At 41.4% G+C, this 17,282-nt stretch overlaps 1 protein-coding gene across 1 annotated transcript in view; it reads right to left on the reverse strand.

The window, feature by feature from the left end:
- Positions 1-1,972, reverse strand: part of CNN3 (calponin 3) — a 33,581-nt gene extending 31,609 nt beyond the window's left edge. Inside the window, exon 1 of the mRNA XM_007534000.3 lies at positions 1,721-1,972. Within this exon, the coding sequence (XP_007534062.1) occupies positions 1,721-1,777 (57 nt within the window). The 5' untranslated portion in view covers positions 1,778-1,972. The remainder of the gene's footprint in view (positions 1-1,720) is intronic.
- Positions 1,973-17,282: the final 15,310 nt, after the last annotated feature.

Genomic DNA, 17,282 nt, shown 5'->3' on the forward strand with positions numbered 1-17,282 from the left:
GTACAAGCCAGGCCAGAGTATCCCATCCCATAGTTTGGATACACTGATTGCTCTAAAGGGATTCCTAAAGCTCCAGTTCTAACCCTTGGGAAAAAGGAAGCAATATGTTGCAAGAACTTTGAGTCGGTGAGAGTTGTAATCAATCCTACACAAACTCACCTTTCTGCTCTATAATAAAGTACTTAATATGTGACAAACACACTTCTTTTGAGAGGGCAAAGAATGGAAACATTTCAATTTTAGATGAGCAGAGTAAATTCAACTTTTTGCTCCCAAGACTGTTGTGAATATTTAAGTAAAACACAAAGAATTAGAATACGATACATGCACCATAAAGGGGCAAGAAGAACCACAACTTTCCCTTGGGATTTAACAAAGGTGCGCTTCATTGCTTCCACATAATTCACTCCATGCCGGGTACACCCAACGCTGGGATGGTATAGCTCTGACAATGCCAGTGTATTCTATCAAGGGTCGGACAGCGCGGCGGTGACAATCCTGACAAGCTTTGGCTCCCCGGAGGCTAATGGGAACTAAACCATAGCAGCCCTCCTTTGTGGCGCTTTGGCCGGAACAGCAGAAAGGAGACAATGAGCGGTCTGTGCGCAGTTCAACTCGATTGGCCAGTCTCTCCCCCCAGAAACCCCTGATGTCATGGGCTTGGAATGCAGGGAGGGAGGAAGGAAAGAGAGGATTTGGGGAGGGGGACGCCTCTCATCTCTTTCCCAGACCAAAAGTCCTGACGATAAGCCCAAAGCATTCCTAGGCGAGGCAAAGTGGCAAAGCTGAGCGTTACCAAAGCCCAACCACCCGAAGTGCAGTCCGCCTCAGCAAGTAAAGCCTAAACAAAAGCTACCCACCGAGAAAGAATCCTCGGTATAGCTAAAGTCGAATGTACTACAAACTTCTCAGTGTTTTATTTAAAAAAAAAAGTCTGAAGTACTATAGTAGGTATCCCTGCCAAAATGGTGCGTCCAGGCTTTGTCTCGGTTTACCGCAGCAGCAGCAGCAAATTGTCTTCTGGCACTGAGATTCGGAGACTGTGAAGGCTCCAGAACAGCTCCTGTTCATGGGGGGGGGGGGGGGTGCTGCGGGGAGGGGGTTCTTGGGGTCAGTGGAACTTTCAACGGCCTCCCTCCCCAGGAAGAAACAAGGAACAATGGGGAAAGGAGGCGAGTATTGGTCATATAATCTCCTAACTCTGGTCTCAGCTCAATTCGGTCAGGAGAGTAGGCCGGGGTACTTGGGGCTTGAATTGGAAGAAGGTGTTCTCAGTAGGCCAGCAGCCCTGGCAGAGGGTGGGTGAACTGGGGTTACTCGCTGGGTCCCCGGCAGCGCCGATGGGCCCCACCTAAGAAGCGAATAGTCACGCAGGAGCGCCCCCTTCCCGGAGGGGCGCGTCCTGCAGCCACACACCGGTGCCTGTAGCCTCAGGCTGGCGCTGCGGGATCCCGGCAGCCCGAGAACACACCGCCCTCCTCTGGGGCAGGCCCGCGGCGCGGGAACAAAGCCAGGAAAGCGCTCGGGAGCCGGAACCCCAATCTGGGGCATTGGACGGGGGCGCGCGGCAGCTCGGGCGCAGCCTCGACGTCTCCGCCTCTGCAAAGTAAGCGAGCCCAGGTGCGCGGGGCAGAGCGCTCAAGCAGCGCCGCTCCAGTCCCGGGGACACCCCACCACCACCTCCCGGGCGGCATCTTTCATTTTCCCAGCCCGGGCATACCTTGTTCTTGACTTCGGCCGAGAGCCCGTAGGAAGGACCCTTGTTGAAGTGGGTCATGGTGGCGGCGGGAAGAGGCTGCGCTCTGGATGGGCGTTTCTGGCACTAGACTCTCTCGCTCCTGGCCCCGGGGAATGGTGGCAGCGCTCGACGCTCGGAGCTCACTCTCCTGGGCGGCTGAGCAGACTGCGGGACGCGGCGCGGGCGGTGCCTAGGCGACTCGGTCCTGCGGAGCCTCCAGATCCTCCGCTGAGTCCCCACAAACTGCCCCCCACCTCCTCTCCGGGACTTTCTGGGATTGGCCCGCGAGCCCGGCCAATGAGGGGCGGCCTCCGCCCGCCTCTCCCGAGTGGGGGCGGCGCGGCCAATTGAAGGGTTGCCGGCGCCGCGCTCCCTCCCGCGCGGGTCCCCAGCCCCCGCCTCCGCCCGGGAGCTCACGCCACTGCAGCCCGCAGCCCAGCGGCCCCTCCTCCGGGGCTGGGCCGGGGGAAGTCTGGCCGGCGGGCTTGGAGTCGGCCCAGTCTGCGCGCCGCGGCGCCGGGAGCTTCCCAGCGCCTGGGAGTTCACGTCAACTTCTAGACATCCGCGGAGGCGCTTGAAGCTGGCGGAAGGGAAGGAAGCCCGTCGGGGCTGGCCCGCCGCTGACCCTCCGTCTCTGTCTGTCTCTTTTTTACCCCGGCCGGCAGCAGGCCCAGCGAACCCACTGGAGCGCACAGCCCCTCCACCCACAGCTGGAAACCTGAGCAGCCTCGGAACCTGGGGGGTGAGGGGGGACACCTGCTTCTTCCTCCCTCACCTCGCAAACACCTACACCTGTTGGTCTGACCTCTGCCCCTCTGCCACCAAGGGAACAGTCAAGGCTTTGGGCCAAACTCAAGCTCACTGTGTCTAAATCTGATTTAATGGGAGTGGGGGCAGTATGCCACGGTGACGCCCGGGGGCATTTCAAGTTCTTCTAGGTACCCGCACCAGTTCCTTTTTACAAGTGTCTCTATCCGGAATTCACTTGGTCTTAAAACCCAGGTGGCTGTTGGTGACTGTTGCTCCCCCCCCCCCCCATCTAATGACCTCTTTGAATCAGCACACCTTTAGGCCACAAGCTACCTCTATTCTTTAATGTTTCTAATTCCCTGATTCTTGCCTACCACTTTTCCCCTTTGACCTGCACGTAATTTTATTTTATTTTATTTTTTTAAAAAAAGGAAAGAAAAGAAAAGGAAAAAAAAAGGTGGGGCGGGGCGCCCTCTGGGCTATCCTTATTTAGTTAAGTGTCTAAAACTGGACTACATGCCAAGCTCTGATACATTTACTCCCCAAACTACTAGTAGGTAGACATCAATCATATCCGTTGTACAGGTAAGAAAACAGGTCATCTAGGCATCTTGACTGAGGTCCTCTTGCCTCCAAAGCTTCATTTCCTGCCATCACTTTCAAGGGCACATCTAGGAGTGGTTCCAGTCCCTGAGTATGACAGCCTGGTTTAACAAAAAAACCTGCACTGCTCCAGAAGATATTGTGGAACTAGGTGTGGTAACCTGCTTGAGAAGAAGAACCGAACACCTTACCATAGTTGAACCAACCTAGAATTAGAAGACTGATGTGGAATCTTTTGGATTTTTCTATCTATAAGATTATTTACAAATAAAACATTTCATTTTGGGTGAGTGAGAGAGCATGCATAAAGGTTATGAAAAAGACTTCCATGTCTGAGTTGAAGTCAATCTCCCATTTCACCATAAGCCAAAGCTGAGTAGTGCTCTGGGCTCACTCTACCTAGCTAGGCAGCTAGCTATCCATCTTCCTCTTTCATTAAAAGAAAAGTAAAGGGAAGAGAAAAGAAATGAAATGAACAGAGAAGAAAAGAGAAAGAAAAGAAAAGAAAAGAAAAGAAAAGGAAAGGGAAAAGAAAATGTACAAAATGACCACTAACTTACTATAAACTTTTGAGTGACTGGGGCTGCGGAGCTCGGGAGAAGGAAGATGAAGCTAATTGGGAGGAAAGTGAATGATTTATATATGATTTTCTAATTTAGTCATGGATTGATAATGATAATTAGGGCATTCTTCCCACACAAAGATGACACAATTGACCTACAATTAGTTAGACAAGTAGTTTGGGCTGTTTTTCCAGTACTGTATAGTAGCTGTATGTCGTCCTCAACACCTCATCCACTTTTGTGTAGAATCAAGGAGTGTGAGAAGTGGCTGCAAAATTTGAGGTACAAGTCACAGTTCTATCATAGGCCTAATTCTTAAGGTCTTCCTCCTGCCACTGTTTTCCTCCTGGCTGTTCTACTCAGTGAGTTGGAGAACATATTGTAAAAGCGTTTCAATATACTTCAAAGCCATTCATTCCTTGTAGGATGTTTTAAAAGTATGTTCAATTTTGTAGTGAAAACCTTAGGAACAAACATGTTTTATTCAATGGGACTATTGTTTGACAGCTATAGAATTTTAATTTAAAATGTTGAAATAGGAGAAATGAATGGCAGTGATGCTTGCATAACAATGTAAAAATGCTTATTACCACCGTATACTTAAAATGGGTCTTTGTAATCCCCTCTAACTACCCTGCCTCACCAGGCAACTACTCGTATGTTGTCTCTACACATCAATTATATTTTCACAATTCAATATAAATGAAACCTTACATTGTGTATTCCATTTTAACTGGCTTCTTTCACTCAGAGAAATTCTTTTGAAATTCATCAATGTATATATCAACAATAGTTCTTATCACTCTCCCCTTACAGAAATAAGAAAGAAAGAAAGAAAGAAAGAAAGAAAGAGAGAGAGAGAAAAGAATGACTGTTTACTACTGCATAGTATTCCATTGTAGGGATATATCACAGTGTTCATATGCATTATGTTAAAGAAGAAAGTGACATGATGGACCCATCAAACTTAGCACAATAATACCTAATGGAAATGTGATTTCAACCCCCATGCAGTTTCATCTCTCCCAGGAATGTAGTCCTGATGGGTCACTAAGGAATTTTCTGGCAAGCCCCAAATGAGCTCATCCTTTGCATTCCTCAAAGGAAAATGAGGTAAGCTGTCGCAAAGCCCTTACCTATTCTCTATTGTAAGGTTACTTTAGATTAAAATAATTTCTCCTTTTCTTAATGTTGCCTTATCTGCCTGTAAAAGCCTTTCCTTTTGAATTGCTTTTCGGAGCACCTTTCTACTGACCAGATAGGATGCTGCTCTAATTCATGAACTGTTTAACAAAGACAATTAGATCTTTAAAATGAACTCAGTTGAATTTTGGGGATTTAACAAATCTTTTGCTCAGGAGTACATAGATTGTTTCCCATTTCATTGGTTGCAAATAATGGTGTGTGAACATCCATATGCAATGGGAATATGCTTTCATTTCTCTTGGATGATTACTTATGACTAAAATGGCTGGATCTTACAAAAGATGTTGAATTTTTAAAGAAATCAACAACTTTTTTTCAAAAGTATTTTGTTTTATGTTCCCACCAGCTTTACCTGAGTATTCCATTTCTCTGCATTCTCACTAACCTTTGGCATGGTCAGTGATTTTAGATTAGTGAAGGTGGTGCTCATTGTAGTTTTACTTCGAACTTCCCTAATAACTAATAATGTTAAACATGTTGCGTGTGCTTGCCATCTGTGTAGTTTTTCCGTGAGGTGCTTGTTCAAATCATTTGCCCATGTTATGTGTTTTATTATTACAGAATACATTTTTAGTTTTTCTCTGCCAGGAGAGATTTAGAAAAATCCTGACCAAGTTTTAACAATAGACTGTGTCATCAAGTTTTCAAATGTGTGTGAAATTTTACTGCATAAAATAAACAATCTGGTGTGGTTCAACAGTCTGAAGCACTTCTTTAGATGTATTCATTCATTAGCACAATAGCGAGAGGAAGAGAGAGAAAGAATATTAGAGTCTTACTCTAGCACATGCAATGCTGGGATGGAACCCAGGAACCCATGCTTTTAAGTCTGCCACTCTAGCCACTAGAACAGCTCCCAGGTCACCAATCTTAAGTATTTTAATTGAAAATGTCTTAATATGCAGAACACTTTCAATTGAAATACATACTCTTAAAGAAGTCACTGCTACCTTTCATTAAGACTATTTATTTTATTTTATTTTATTTTATTTTATTTTATTTTATTTTTTACCAAAGCACTGCTTAGCTTTGGCTTATGTTAATGCCAGGGATTGAACTTGGGATCTCAGAACCTTAGGCATGAAAGTGATTTGCATAAACAGTATACTACCTCCCTGGCCCCAAATCATTGTTTTTATTCTTTTTTAAATGTTAAGGTATTGGGTACACCTAGTAGAGCGCACACATTACAGTTCACAAGGACAAGAGTTCAAGCCCCCGGTCCCCAGCTACAGGCAGGAGCTTCATCTGCTCTCCAGTTGATAGGGAGTTGAAAGAAAATATTCTTTCACAGATGTAAATCTGTGAATCATATTGTCATGAACTTTGCCACCTGGACAAGAATAACAAGTGTTTTTATTCTACAGTGACTAGGGAATTATAAAGAATACAAAGGAATTGGTGAGGCATGCTAAAGGAAGAGGGGACCCTGAAAGTCTCAGAGGAAACTGTACTAACTACATAAGCACAATTCTAAGTATATCAGAAGCGCATTGTGGGCGACACAGCCATACAGTTTTTCACCTTAATAGGGACACTTTTGAAAGTTAAAGAGGTTACTGCTATTTTTTTCCCTTAGGCAGTCCTGAGAAGGCTCCTTACCAGTATTCCTTTCACTTTCAAAATTGCTCCTGTTTAGACCATAAATCACAAGACCACTTCACTGACAAGCATTACTCACAACCCTGTAGTTGTAAATATTATCTATTACCATTTTATAATTAGAAACTAAAATTGAGTGAGAAATTCAGTAAAGACACCAAAGTCAAAACTAATAGCAGAAATCAAGCCTTTTTAAAAAATCATTTCTTAAAACCAACTTCCTCAAGAATCTGAAATCATTCTCATAAGGCACATCTACTTCTTTCTTCCATTCTCTCTTCTACCCTTCCTTTCATTTTTTCACCTTGCTTATTTTTTGGGAAGTGCTCACTACTTGGTTAGCCCATCAGTCATATAGTCAAGTCCTTCCCATCTAAGAGTCATGTGGCAAAAGTGTCAAAGTGTTTACCTTATCCCTTCAGGCAAAGTTAGTGGGTTCAAGAAAGTATGCTATTCAGTTAAATCTCCCAGAGTTTGTTTTGGTGAACAGATCATGGAAGATGATATTTTGGTTACAACAGACAGAAAACTAACAAACTAACAAGACCAAGAAAATAAAGTAAACTTAACTGAGAGCCATGTGACAGGAGAGATGGAAGAAAGCTTAGTTTTTAGAATAACTGAGCTCAAGTATTCTGTCAAAGCTGTGGCTCAAGATTTCCTGCCATCCAACTTCTGTGAACTCTTACCCTTGGTGTCAAATTCACTACCTGAAGCTTCCATACTATCCCTTATCAGGACAAAACAGAAAAGAAGGAAAATCTAACATAGAAGTGAGTTATTTCCAACAGTCCCCAACCGAAGCCCCAGATTGAATATTTTCTATCAAGTTTGGGTCACCTATTCATTTCTATAACATTTATTTGGTCACAAGGAGGAAAGCTTCAAATGAAATGTATGTTTCAACAATTTAAAAATGAACTAATAATTGCCATAATTTCTCTAAATACACATATGATCATGGCATCCACCCTATTTAAAAAATCTCATGTCTCATTTGGCCACAGGGCCAGATCCCAGCTCTTCTGTTCATAGAGTAGCTGGTGGAGAATTTCAAAAAATAATGTATGCAAAGTGCTTACTGGCATACCAGTGCCTAGTAGAGAGTAACTGCGTAACTGCATCATAATTGGATGTTATTATAATTAGTATCACCCAGAATTATCTGGCTTCTCCATTCCTCTCCAGCCTGCTATTTCACACGCGGGTGCCTCTATGAAAGTGGTGTTTCTCTACTTTCGTTTGTTAATGTACCCTTCAAAATTCAACTCAAACATCATCTTCCCCTAGAAGTCTTCCTTGTCACACACATCTCCAATAGATTTATGTATCCTCTCTTCTATGTGTCCTTACTACTATGGAAATCTTCCTATTATTACTCCTGATGTGGTGCAGTCTATTTGTTTCCCCTAATTCTTTTTTTTAAATTTTTTTTATTTAAGAAAGGATTAATTAACAAAACCATAGGGTAGGAGGGGTAAAACTCCACACAATTCCCACCACCCAATCTCCATATCCCACCCCCTCCCCCGATAGCTTTCCCATTCTCTATCCCTCTGGGAGCATGGACCCCAGGGTCATTGAGGGTTGCAGAAGGCAGAAGGTCTGGCTTCTGTAATTGCTTCCCCGCTGAACATGGGCGTTGACTGGTCGGTCCATGCTCCCAGTCTGCCTCTCTCTTTCCCTAGGAGGGTGTGTCTCTGGGGAAGCTGAGCTCCAGGACACATTGGTGGGGTCTTCAATCCAGGGGAGCCTGGCTAGCATCCTGATGACATCTGGAACCTGGTGATTGAAAAGAGAGTTAACATACAAAGCCAAACAAATTGTTGAGCAATCATGGACCCAAAGCTTGGAGTAGTGGAGAGGAAGTGTTAGGGAGGGACTCACTGCAAACTCTAGTGTACTTCTGCTTTCAGGTATATATTTTGCAGTAGTTTATGGATACGTGTGAACATAAGCTCTCTCTCACAGAAACTGGTGTTTATCTAGGTTTTGGGACTTTGTTAGTAAGTGAACTACCTGAGATGAAATTAGAGTGTACTATAAAAGGAAAGGTCTCACCCGAGTAATGAAGCTGAAGGGTTGTCATTCCACACATGAAGTCTCTGGACACAGTCTGAAGTGAAGCATGTTGAGGTGGCAATCATTGCGTTGGTTAGGTTGTGGTCGGCGGATGCAATATTATTTGATATGGATTGGGAGACGCATACGGGAAAGTGGGCCCTATCCAAGGGTTCCAGGACTGGGGGAAATAGGGGCTCTATAGTGGAGATGTGAGGTTCCTGCTGTCTTAGGGTTCAAAAAGACAATCGATAGTTAATGTTATCATCACATTATTTGTTAATTGGGTTAACTTTGAAAAGTCCTTTTGTTATGGTTTGCTGTACAGTACCCAGTATCTTGTATATAGCTGTGCTATTGGATGCTTCTAATCTACTTGGTCTAGGCTTTTGAGAGAGTCCACATATCAAATACACAGCCTATATATTAAAAAGATTCAGTTTGTGTTCTGAAAAACTTTGAGACATACAATTGATTTTCCCCCTCTCATATTAACTAGTGATTTATATGTCTACATTTTGCTAGGAGTGTACATAAACACCATTCTCACCACCAAAAGACTGTGACCCATCCCTCCCATCCACTCCCACCCCCCACTGGCCCAGGAAGCTGCATGTCTACCCCTCACCACAGGGTTTTTACTTTGGTGCCCTACTTACAATTTGATCAGGTCCTGCTTTTAGTTTCCCTTTCAGATCTTCTTAGTCAACTTCTGTTGATGAGTGGGATCATCCCATACTCATCTTTATCTTTCTGACTTAGCTCACTTAACGTAATTCCTTCTAGCTCTGTCCAAGATGGGTCAGAGAAGGTGGGTTCATTGTTCTTGATAGCTGCATAGTATTCCATTGTGTATATATACCACAGCCTTCTCAGCCACTCATCTGTTGTTGGGCACCTGGGTTGCTTCCAGGCTTTAGCTATTATGAATTGTGCTGCTATGAACATAGGAGTACACACCTCTTTTTGGTTGGGTGTTATGGAGTCCTTGGGGTATAACCCCAGGAGAGGAATTACTGGATCGTATGGAAGGTCCATGTCTAGCCTTCTGAGAGTTTTCCAGACTGCTCTCCACAGAGGCTGTACCAATTTACATTCCCACCAGCAATGTAAAAGGGTTCCTCTGTCCCCACATTCTCTCCAGCATTTGTTGCTGCTGTCCTTTTTGATGTATGCCATTCTTACATGAGTGAGGTGGTATCTTAGTGTTGTCTTAATTTGCATTTCTCTGACAATCAGTGACCTAGAGCAGTTTTTCATATGTTTGTTAGCCTTTTGGATCTACTCTGTAATGAATGTTTTGTTCATATCCTCTGCCCATTTTTGGATGGGGTCATTTGCTTTTTTTGGTGCTAAGTTTGCTGAGCTCTTTATATATTTTGGTGATTAGTTTCTTGTCTGATGTATGGCATGTGAAGATCTTCTCCCATTCTGCGAGGGGTCTCTCTGTTTGTTTAATAGTTTCTTTGGATGTGCAGAAGCTTTTCAATTTGATGTAGTCCCATTGGTTTGTTTCTGCTTTAGTCTTCCTTGCAATTGGGTTTGATTCATCAAAGATGTCCTTGAGGTGTAGGTGGGATAGTGTTTTACCAATGCTTTCCTTTAAGTATTTTGTTGTTTCTGGTCTGACATCTAGGTCTTTGATCCATTTGGAGTTGATTTTTGTTTCTGGTGAGATAAAGTGGTTCAATTTCATTCTTCTGCATGTTACAACCCAGTTTTCCCAGCACCATTTATTGAGGAGAGCCTCCTTCTTCCATTTAATGCTTTGGGCCCCCTTATCAAAGATTAGATGTCCATAGGTGTGGGGATTTATTTATGGGTGTTCAATTCTGTTCCACTGGTCTGGGTGCCTATTTTTGTTCCAGTACCATGCTGTTTTGATGATGATGGCTTTATAATATAGTTTAAGGTCTGGGAGTGTGATGCCTCCATTTCTGTTTCTTTTCCTCAAGATGATTTTGGCAATTCTAGGTGTTTTCATGTTCCAGATAAATGATTGTAGTGTTTGTTCTATTCTCTTAAAGAAGCTTGATGGAACTTTGATGGGTATTGCATTAAATTTGTATATGGCTCTGGGGAGAACATTCATTTTGATGATATTTATCCTTCCAATCCATGAGCATGGGATATCTTTCCATTTCTTGGTATCAGTTTCTATTTCCTTGAGTAGCAACTCATAGTTTTCAGCATACAAGTCTTTCACTTCTTTGGTCAACTTTATTCCTAGGTATTTGATTGATTTTGCTGAAACAGTATATGGGAGTGATTTCTGGATGTCTTCTTCTTCAGATTTAGTGTTTGCATAAAGAAATGCCACTGATTTTTGTACACTGATTTTGTAGCCTGATACCTTGCTATATTGCCTAATAACTTCCAGTAGTTTTCTGCTGGATTCTTTAGGTCTTTCTATGTATACTATCATATCATCTGCAAATAGTGAGAGCTTGACTTCTTCCCTTCCAATCTGTATCCCTTTGATTTCTTTCTCTTGCCTGATTGCTATGGCAAGAACTTCCAATACTATGTTGAAGAGTAATGGTGACTGTGGACAGCCCTGTCTAGTCCCCGATCTGAGGGGGAATGCTTTCAGTTTCTGTCCATTGAGTATGATGTTGGGTGTAGATTTGCTATATATAGACTCCACTATCTTGAGGAATTTCCCATCTATTCCCATTTTTTGTAGAGTTTTGAGCATGAATGGGTGTTGGATTTTGTCAAAGGCTTTCTCTGCATCTATTGAGATAATCATGTGGTTTTTGGCTTTGCTTTTTTTGATGTGGTGAATGACATTGATTGACTTACGGATGTTGAACCAACCTTGAATTCCTGGGATGAATCCCACTTGGTCGTGATGAACAATCTTTTTGATATGTTGCTGTATCCAGTTGGCCAAGATCTTGTTTAATATTTTGGCATCTATGTTCATCAGAGATATTGGTCTGTAGTTTTCCTTTTTTGTTCTGTCCCTATCAGCTTTTGGTATCAGGGTGATGTTGGCTTCATAGAGGTGGAAGGGAGTATTCCTGTTTCTTCAATCTTATGGAAAAGCTTAAGAAGTATGGGTACTAACTGTTTTCTGAAAGTTTTGTAGAATTCGTTTGTGAAGCCATCTGGTCCAGGACTTTTGTTGTTGCCCCTAATTCTTAATCATTGAGTACACAGCTGAAGAGAACCCATAGGAAAGTTGAAGATGAGAATTCATGGGCCTAAGGGGTTAGCAGGAGCTGAAGGACAAAAGTGCTTCTGGATTTCCAGAAGAGAGGGGTTTGGGGAGGACAGCCACTGTTACCCATCAATGACCTCTATCTCTCTTTTTTCTTCTCCTCCTTGTCCTCTTATTCATTCATTTATTCATTAATTCTTCTCTGTTTCTGTGGATCTTTTCTTCCTATTTTTACTTTTTTCTTCCTTATTCCTGTTTGAAGCAAGTGGTAATATTTTAGTAATTTTATCTATAGTGATTCAGGAACAAAGAAATCACTGATTATTGAGGTTTGGTGTTCAAAATAAAGCTGGTGTTTTAGGGCAGCCAGGGCCTCAGCCAAGCATGATTTAATTCTTCTGGGTTAACTTTTTATTTTATTTTATTTTATTTTAAAGTCATATAAAAGAGAAAGAGAGGGAGAGATACCAGCTTCTTCCAGTGCTATGGTATTTCCATATGATATCAGGGTTTGAACTCTGGTCTCCAGAATGGGAAGCCAAACATACTACTAGTTAACTTCCAGTAACTGCAACAATTTTTTGGTGTTTGTGTTCATGTACAATTCTCATGGGAGATAATTCTACTGCTTTCATTAATTCTGTAGCAGGAAAAATATTGAGAAGTTACAGGGTCTGAACTGTGAGCTCAGATTGACAGGCACTCAGAGATAACACAGGCTCTTGGGATAAATATAAATATATATGGGCCCTGGGTCAGATTAATGGGGTAAATAGTTAATTATATTCATATGTTTTCTTTGAGTTTGGTAGCTTCTCTGTCCTAATCCAGCTTTATGGCTCTGTTCTCAACTGTGACACCATTTTTATCAGACAATAGTTTAATTTTATTTTTTTTAATTAATTTAATTTAATTTATTTATAAAAAGGAAACACTGACAAAACCATAGGATAAGAGGGGTATCCTCTTATCTTACCTCCACATAATTCCCACCACCAGAGCTTTATATCCCATCCCTTCCCCCGATAGCTTTCCTATTCTTTAACCCTCTGGGAGTATGGACCCAAGGTCATTGTGGGGTGCAGAAGGTGGAAGGTCTGGCTTCTGTAATTGCTTCCCCTCTGAACATGGGCATTGACAGGTCAATCCATACTCCCAGCCTGCCTCTCTCTTTCCCTAGTGGGTGGGGTTCTGGGGAATCAGAGCTCCAGGACACATTGGTGGGGTTGTCTGTCCAGGTAAGTCTGATTGGCATCATGCTAGCATCTGGAACCTAGTGGCTGAAAAGAGTTAACATATAAAGCCAAACAAATAGTTGACTAATCATAAACCTAAAGGCTGGAATAGTGCAGATGAATTGGGGGTGTGTGTGTGTCTCCATTTTGTAGATAGCTAGTAGGCATATTTTAGTTATATTCCAAAGGGCCTGTGGCTGTACTAGTTTTTTTCTTTTCCCCCTGAGCCTGAAATCTAATATGCAGGTGGATCCATGTTATTGTCTGGGGAGATAATGTCATGGCTGGGAAAAGGACCAGAAAGCTGGATCAGGGAAGACAGTAGCTCCCTAATACGGGAAAGGGGTATAAATATTGTTGACTGTAAACCCTGTCGATTTGATGTGATCTGGGGCCATATTCAGCTTAAGACAATATTTTTAGTCCACCTCCATGTTAACTATCAAGCTCAAGCAAAAATTACTAAAGTCAAGGGCCCCTAGAAACATACCTAAAACAGATTTCCTAGCTTCTTATCACACTAAAATCCCTATTTTCAACTGCTCTCTTCCTATTTTATGGTTCCTCTTTATTAACATTTTGTCCTGTTTCATATCCTTTCTTTAGTTTTTTTTTAAATTATCTTTATTTATTGGGTAGAGACAGCCAGAAATCAAGAGGGAAGAGAGAGATAGAGGAGAGAGACAGAAAGACACTTGCAACACTGCTTCACCACTTGCAAAGCTTTCCCTTTTCAGGTGGGGACCTGTTTCATATCTTACTGCCTTTCAGTCACCAAGCTGCAGATACTGCTGACTTCCCTGGGCAGAAGACCTCACCAATGTGTCCTGGAACCGCACCTTTCCAGAGCCCTACCCCACTAGGGAAAGATAGAAACAAGTTGGGGGTATGAATCGACCTGCCAAAGCCCAGTCTAGTGGTGAAGCAATTAAAGAAACCAGATCTCCCACCTTCTGCACCCCATTAAGAATTTTGGTCTAGGGGCCTGGATGGTAGCTCATCTGGTTGAGCACACATGCTACAATGCTCAAGTACTGGGGTTCAAGCCCCCAGCCTCCACCTGCAGGAGGAAAGCTTCACTCTCTCTCCCTGTCTGTACCCTCCTTCCTCTCAATTTATGTCTGTCTCTATCAAATAAATAATAATAATAATTTAAAAAATAATTTGGTCCATATTCCCAAAGGGGGAGATATGTTAGGAGAAGATGACCAGAGGGCTCTGAACTCCAATTCCATCAGGACTGGAGAGAGAAGAAAAAAGGAAGGACATTCAGAAATAGTAGCAGGTATAGGTGTGACTTAGAAATGAAGAGAAGGCAGGACCATAGAAAAAAATGGGCAAATACATATGAAAATATAGATAGTTATAGAAATAAATGTCAACCTATATCTGTAACCTTGAGAGAACTACTGCAGTTTCTAATGGAGAGAATGGGGACATGGAATTCTGGTGGTGGGAAAGATACAGAATTATACCCCTGTTATCTCATAATTGTGTATACCAGTATTAAATAATTAATGAAAAATAAATAAAAATAAATAAAATTAAAAGAATGAATAAACAAGAAATTCTAGAATCCAGATCTTTCACATCCGTCAAATACAGTTGCTTACTTGTAGCTTCTTTATAACAACTTGTGTCCTTGATTTTGATGAAGATATATATATATATATATATATATATATATTCTTTTTGTTCCCTTGTTTTTTATTGTTGTAGTTATTATTGTTGTTGTTATTGATGTTGTTTGTTGATGTTGGATAGGACAGAGAGAAATGGAGAGAGGAGGGGAAAACAGAGAGTGGGAGAGAAAGATAGACACCTGCAGACCTACTTCACCGCCTTTGAAGCGACTCCCCTGCAGGTGGGGAGTCGGGGGCTCAAACTGGGATCCTTATGCTGGTCCTTGCACTTTGCACCACCTGTGCTTAACCTGCTGTGCTACCGTCCAACTCCTGGAGGATATATTTTTAAAAGATTTTATTTAAAAGGACAGGGTTAAAGTTAAAAATCTCAGTTAAAGAATAATTCTGAAGTACTAAGTTGCTCACATTCCAATGTCACATTCCAGTCTTCTCTATTGCTTATCAAAAACTTTAGATAATTTAAGATGATATCAAAATACTAATATAGTGTAATCCCTTTGTAATTTTCTTTACTTTGAAATGTAAATACCAGGTCTTTTTTTTTAATTATTATTGAAATATAGTCCATTCTCACTCTCTGAGGCAGTGGGAATCATTTTCTCAGTGGCCTAAATTTCATCAGAAAGCACTAAGCTGACAAAGGAGAGTATTTCCAGATTATGCTGAGACCTGTTTAGCACCTGTTTCTTGGACTTAATGTATTTACCTTTTGGCAATGAAGACATGGAAAATAGGCACTTAGCCCAATCATATTTAAAACAGTAGTATAGTAAAGAGAAAACTAAACTAGCAGATATTTTCTATTTATTTTCATTAGATCTGAATTTTTCTTTTACTTCTCCATAGATTATAAATTCCAAAACAGCAGAAACCATTTTTGTACAATATTTGTTTGATAAACAAGTAGTAACACAGTAAGAGTCTTGTAGGTCTGGGGAGATATCATAGTGATTATGCAAAAAAACTTTGCCCTCAGACTCTCATGTCCCATGTTCAATCCCTGGCATCACCATAAACTAGAGTTTAGCGGTGCTCTCACTAAATAAAGAAAATGATCAAATTTATATCATGTTAAAATACACCCAATAAACAATAATAAAACGTGATACAAAATGAATTTTATAGAAAGCATTATGAAGGTATACCAGTAGATCAACTTTTCCTTCATTTTCTCAGTCATTAGTTATCTAGTGAGTACTGTGCATACTGTGCTTTCCTAGCATCTGGAAATAAAATGATAAAGGAAAAAGTCGAGCTATTTCTCTAATAGCTTTCAGTCCCATGATGAATGGAACACAGACCATAATCAAGCAAGTATAAGAAGAGGTTTTCCTGGAGTTGTAAGTGCTGTGAACACAATAAACTGATACTGTGTTGAAGTGTGTGTGCTGTTTCAGAGAGAACAGTTGGAGAGGATAGTAGAATGTTATGAAGATGAGAGAAAAATGTATTATGGCAGAGGAAATCTTCAATGTATGTATGTTGAGAAAGAAGTTGGAGGCTTCAAGAAACAGAAGTGACAGGAAGCACAGAGCATGGTAGAGAAGAATGAAGTACAGGAGATAGGCTGGGACTAGGTCAAGCAAGGACTCAAAGACTGTGAGGAATTCGGCTTTAAAGAAGCAGCCATGATAATCTGAAGTTCTGGGAAATCTTTCTGTGCTTGTTTTCTGAATTAAAGGAAGATCAAAATAAACTCAGATAAGTATTAAAGTGGTTAAATAGAAAATAGAAATATTTTCTATAGAAATTAGACATAGAAATTCTTGTGGGATGCATCTAATAACACATTAAAATAATGAAAAAATAGAAATAGAAAATATAAATTCTTGTGGGATGCATCTAATAACACATTCAAATAATGAATTTATGGTGGTGGGATCATTTTCCAGTCATTTTAAGTAAATAAATATTGATTATATTACAATTAGCGTTCGACTGAAATCCTTACTACTTAGGAGAGGAATGTGGTCAACATAATAGGAAAAATATTTTTCCACTCTTTTTGTGTGTTTAGAGTTGGCCACTCTGCTATTTTCCATTTCTTTCTCCAACTTTGCATTTTAAAGTGCTTGGATCATGATTACAGATTCAAAATATTTTGGGGGCTCACCTAGTCTTTTTTCAAGAAGTTTTCAAGGAAACTGCTTAGTGAAGTGTTCCAACTGATTTTCATTCTCAGATTCAAGAAGTATATGTATTATGAGATATAACCATTCTTTCAAGTGCAAAAACCAATTATTTCAGCTATTAAGTTGCCATTGGCCAGTGAATGGTGTCCTTTTTTCACTACTAGATCACCACATCACCTGGTGCGCTGGGGTCCTAGTCAGAGAATCCTGATCCCCCCATAGATACAATGAACCTAATAGAACCCTCTCTCTACCATTACTGGTTACTTCCATCACGAACATCATCATAAGCCCTTTTAAGATCCTCTCTAGGACCTTGCCCTCACTATAAAGTAGCAACGGTAGGGACTGCCCCACTCTCAGAAGGCAGGCTGGTTCAGCTTACTCTGCCACTCAAGGAAAACTAGTCCTGAAATGAGTGCAGCCTAGAGTCTTCCCAGCTGTGACCATGGATTGTGAGCTCAGACTGACTAGGACTCGGAGGTTATACAGGCTAAATATGAATATTGGGCCCTGGATCAGATTAATGTGAAAAACAATTTTATTTACATATTCTCTTCAAGTTTAGGAGCTATTCTCT

Source organism: Erinaceus europaeus, chromosome 11 (genome assembly GCF_950295315.1).
Source record: "Erinaceus europaeus chromosome 11, mEriEur2.1, whole genome shotgun sequence".
Classification (NCBI taxonomy): domain Eukaryota; kingdom Metazoa; phylum Chordata; class Mammalia; order Eulipotyphla; family Erinaceidae; genus Erinaceus; species Erinaceus europaeus.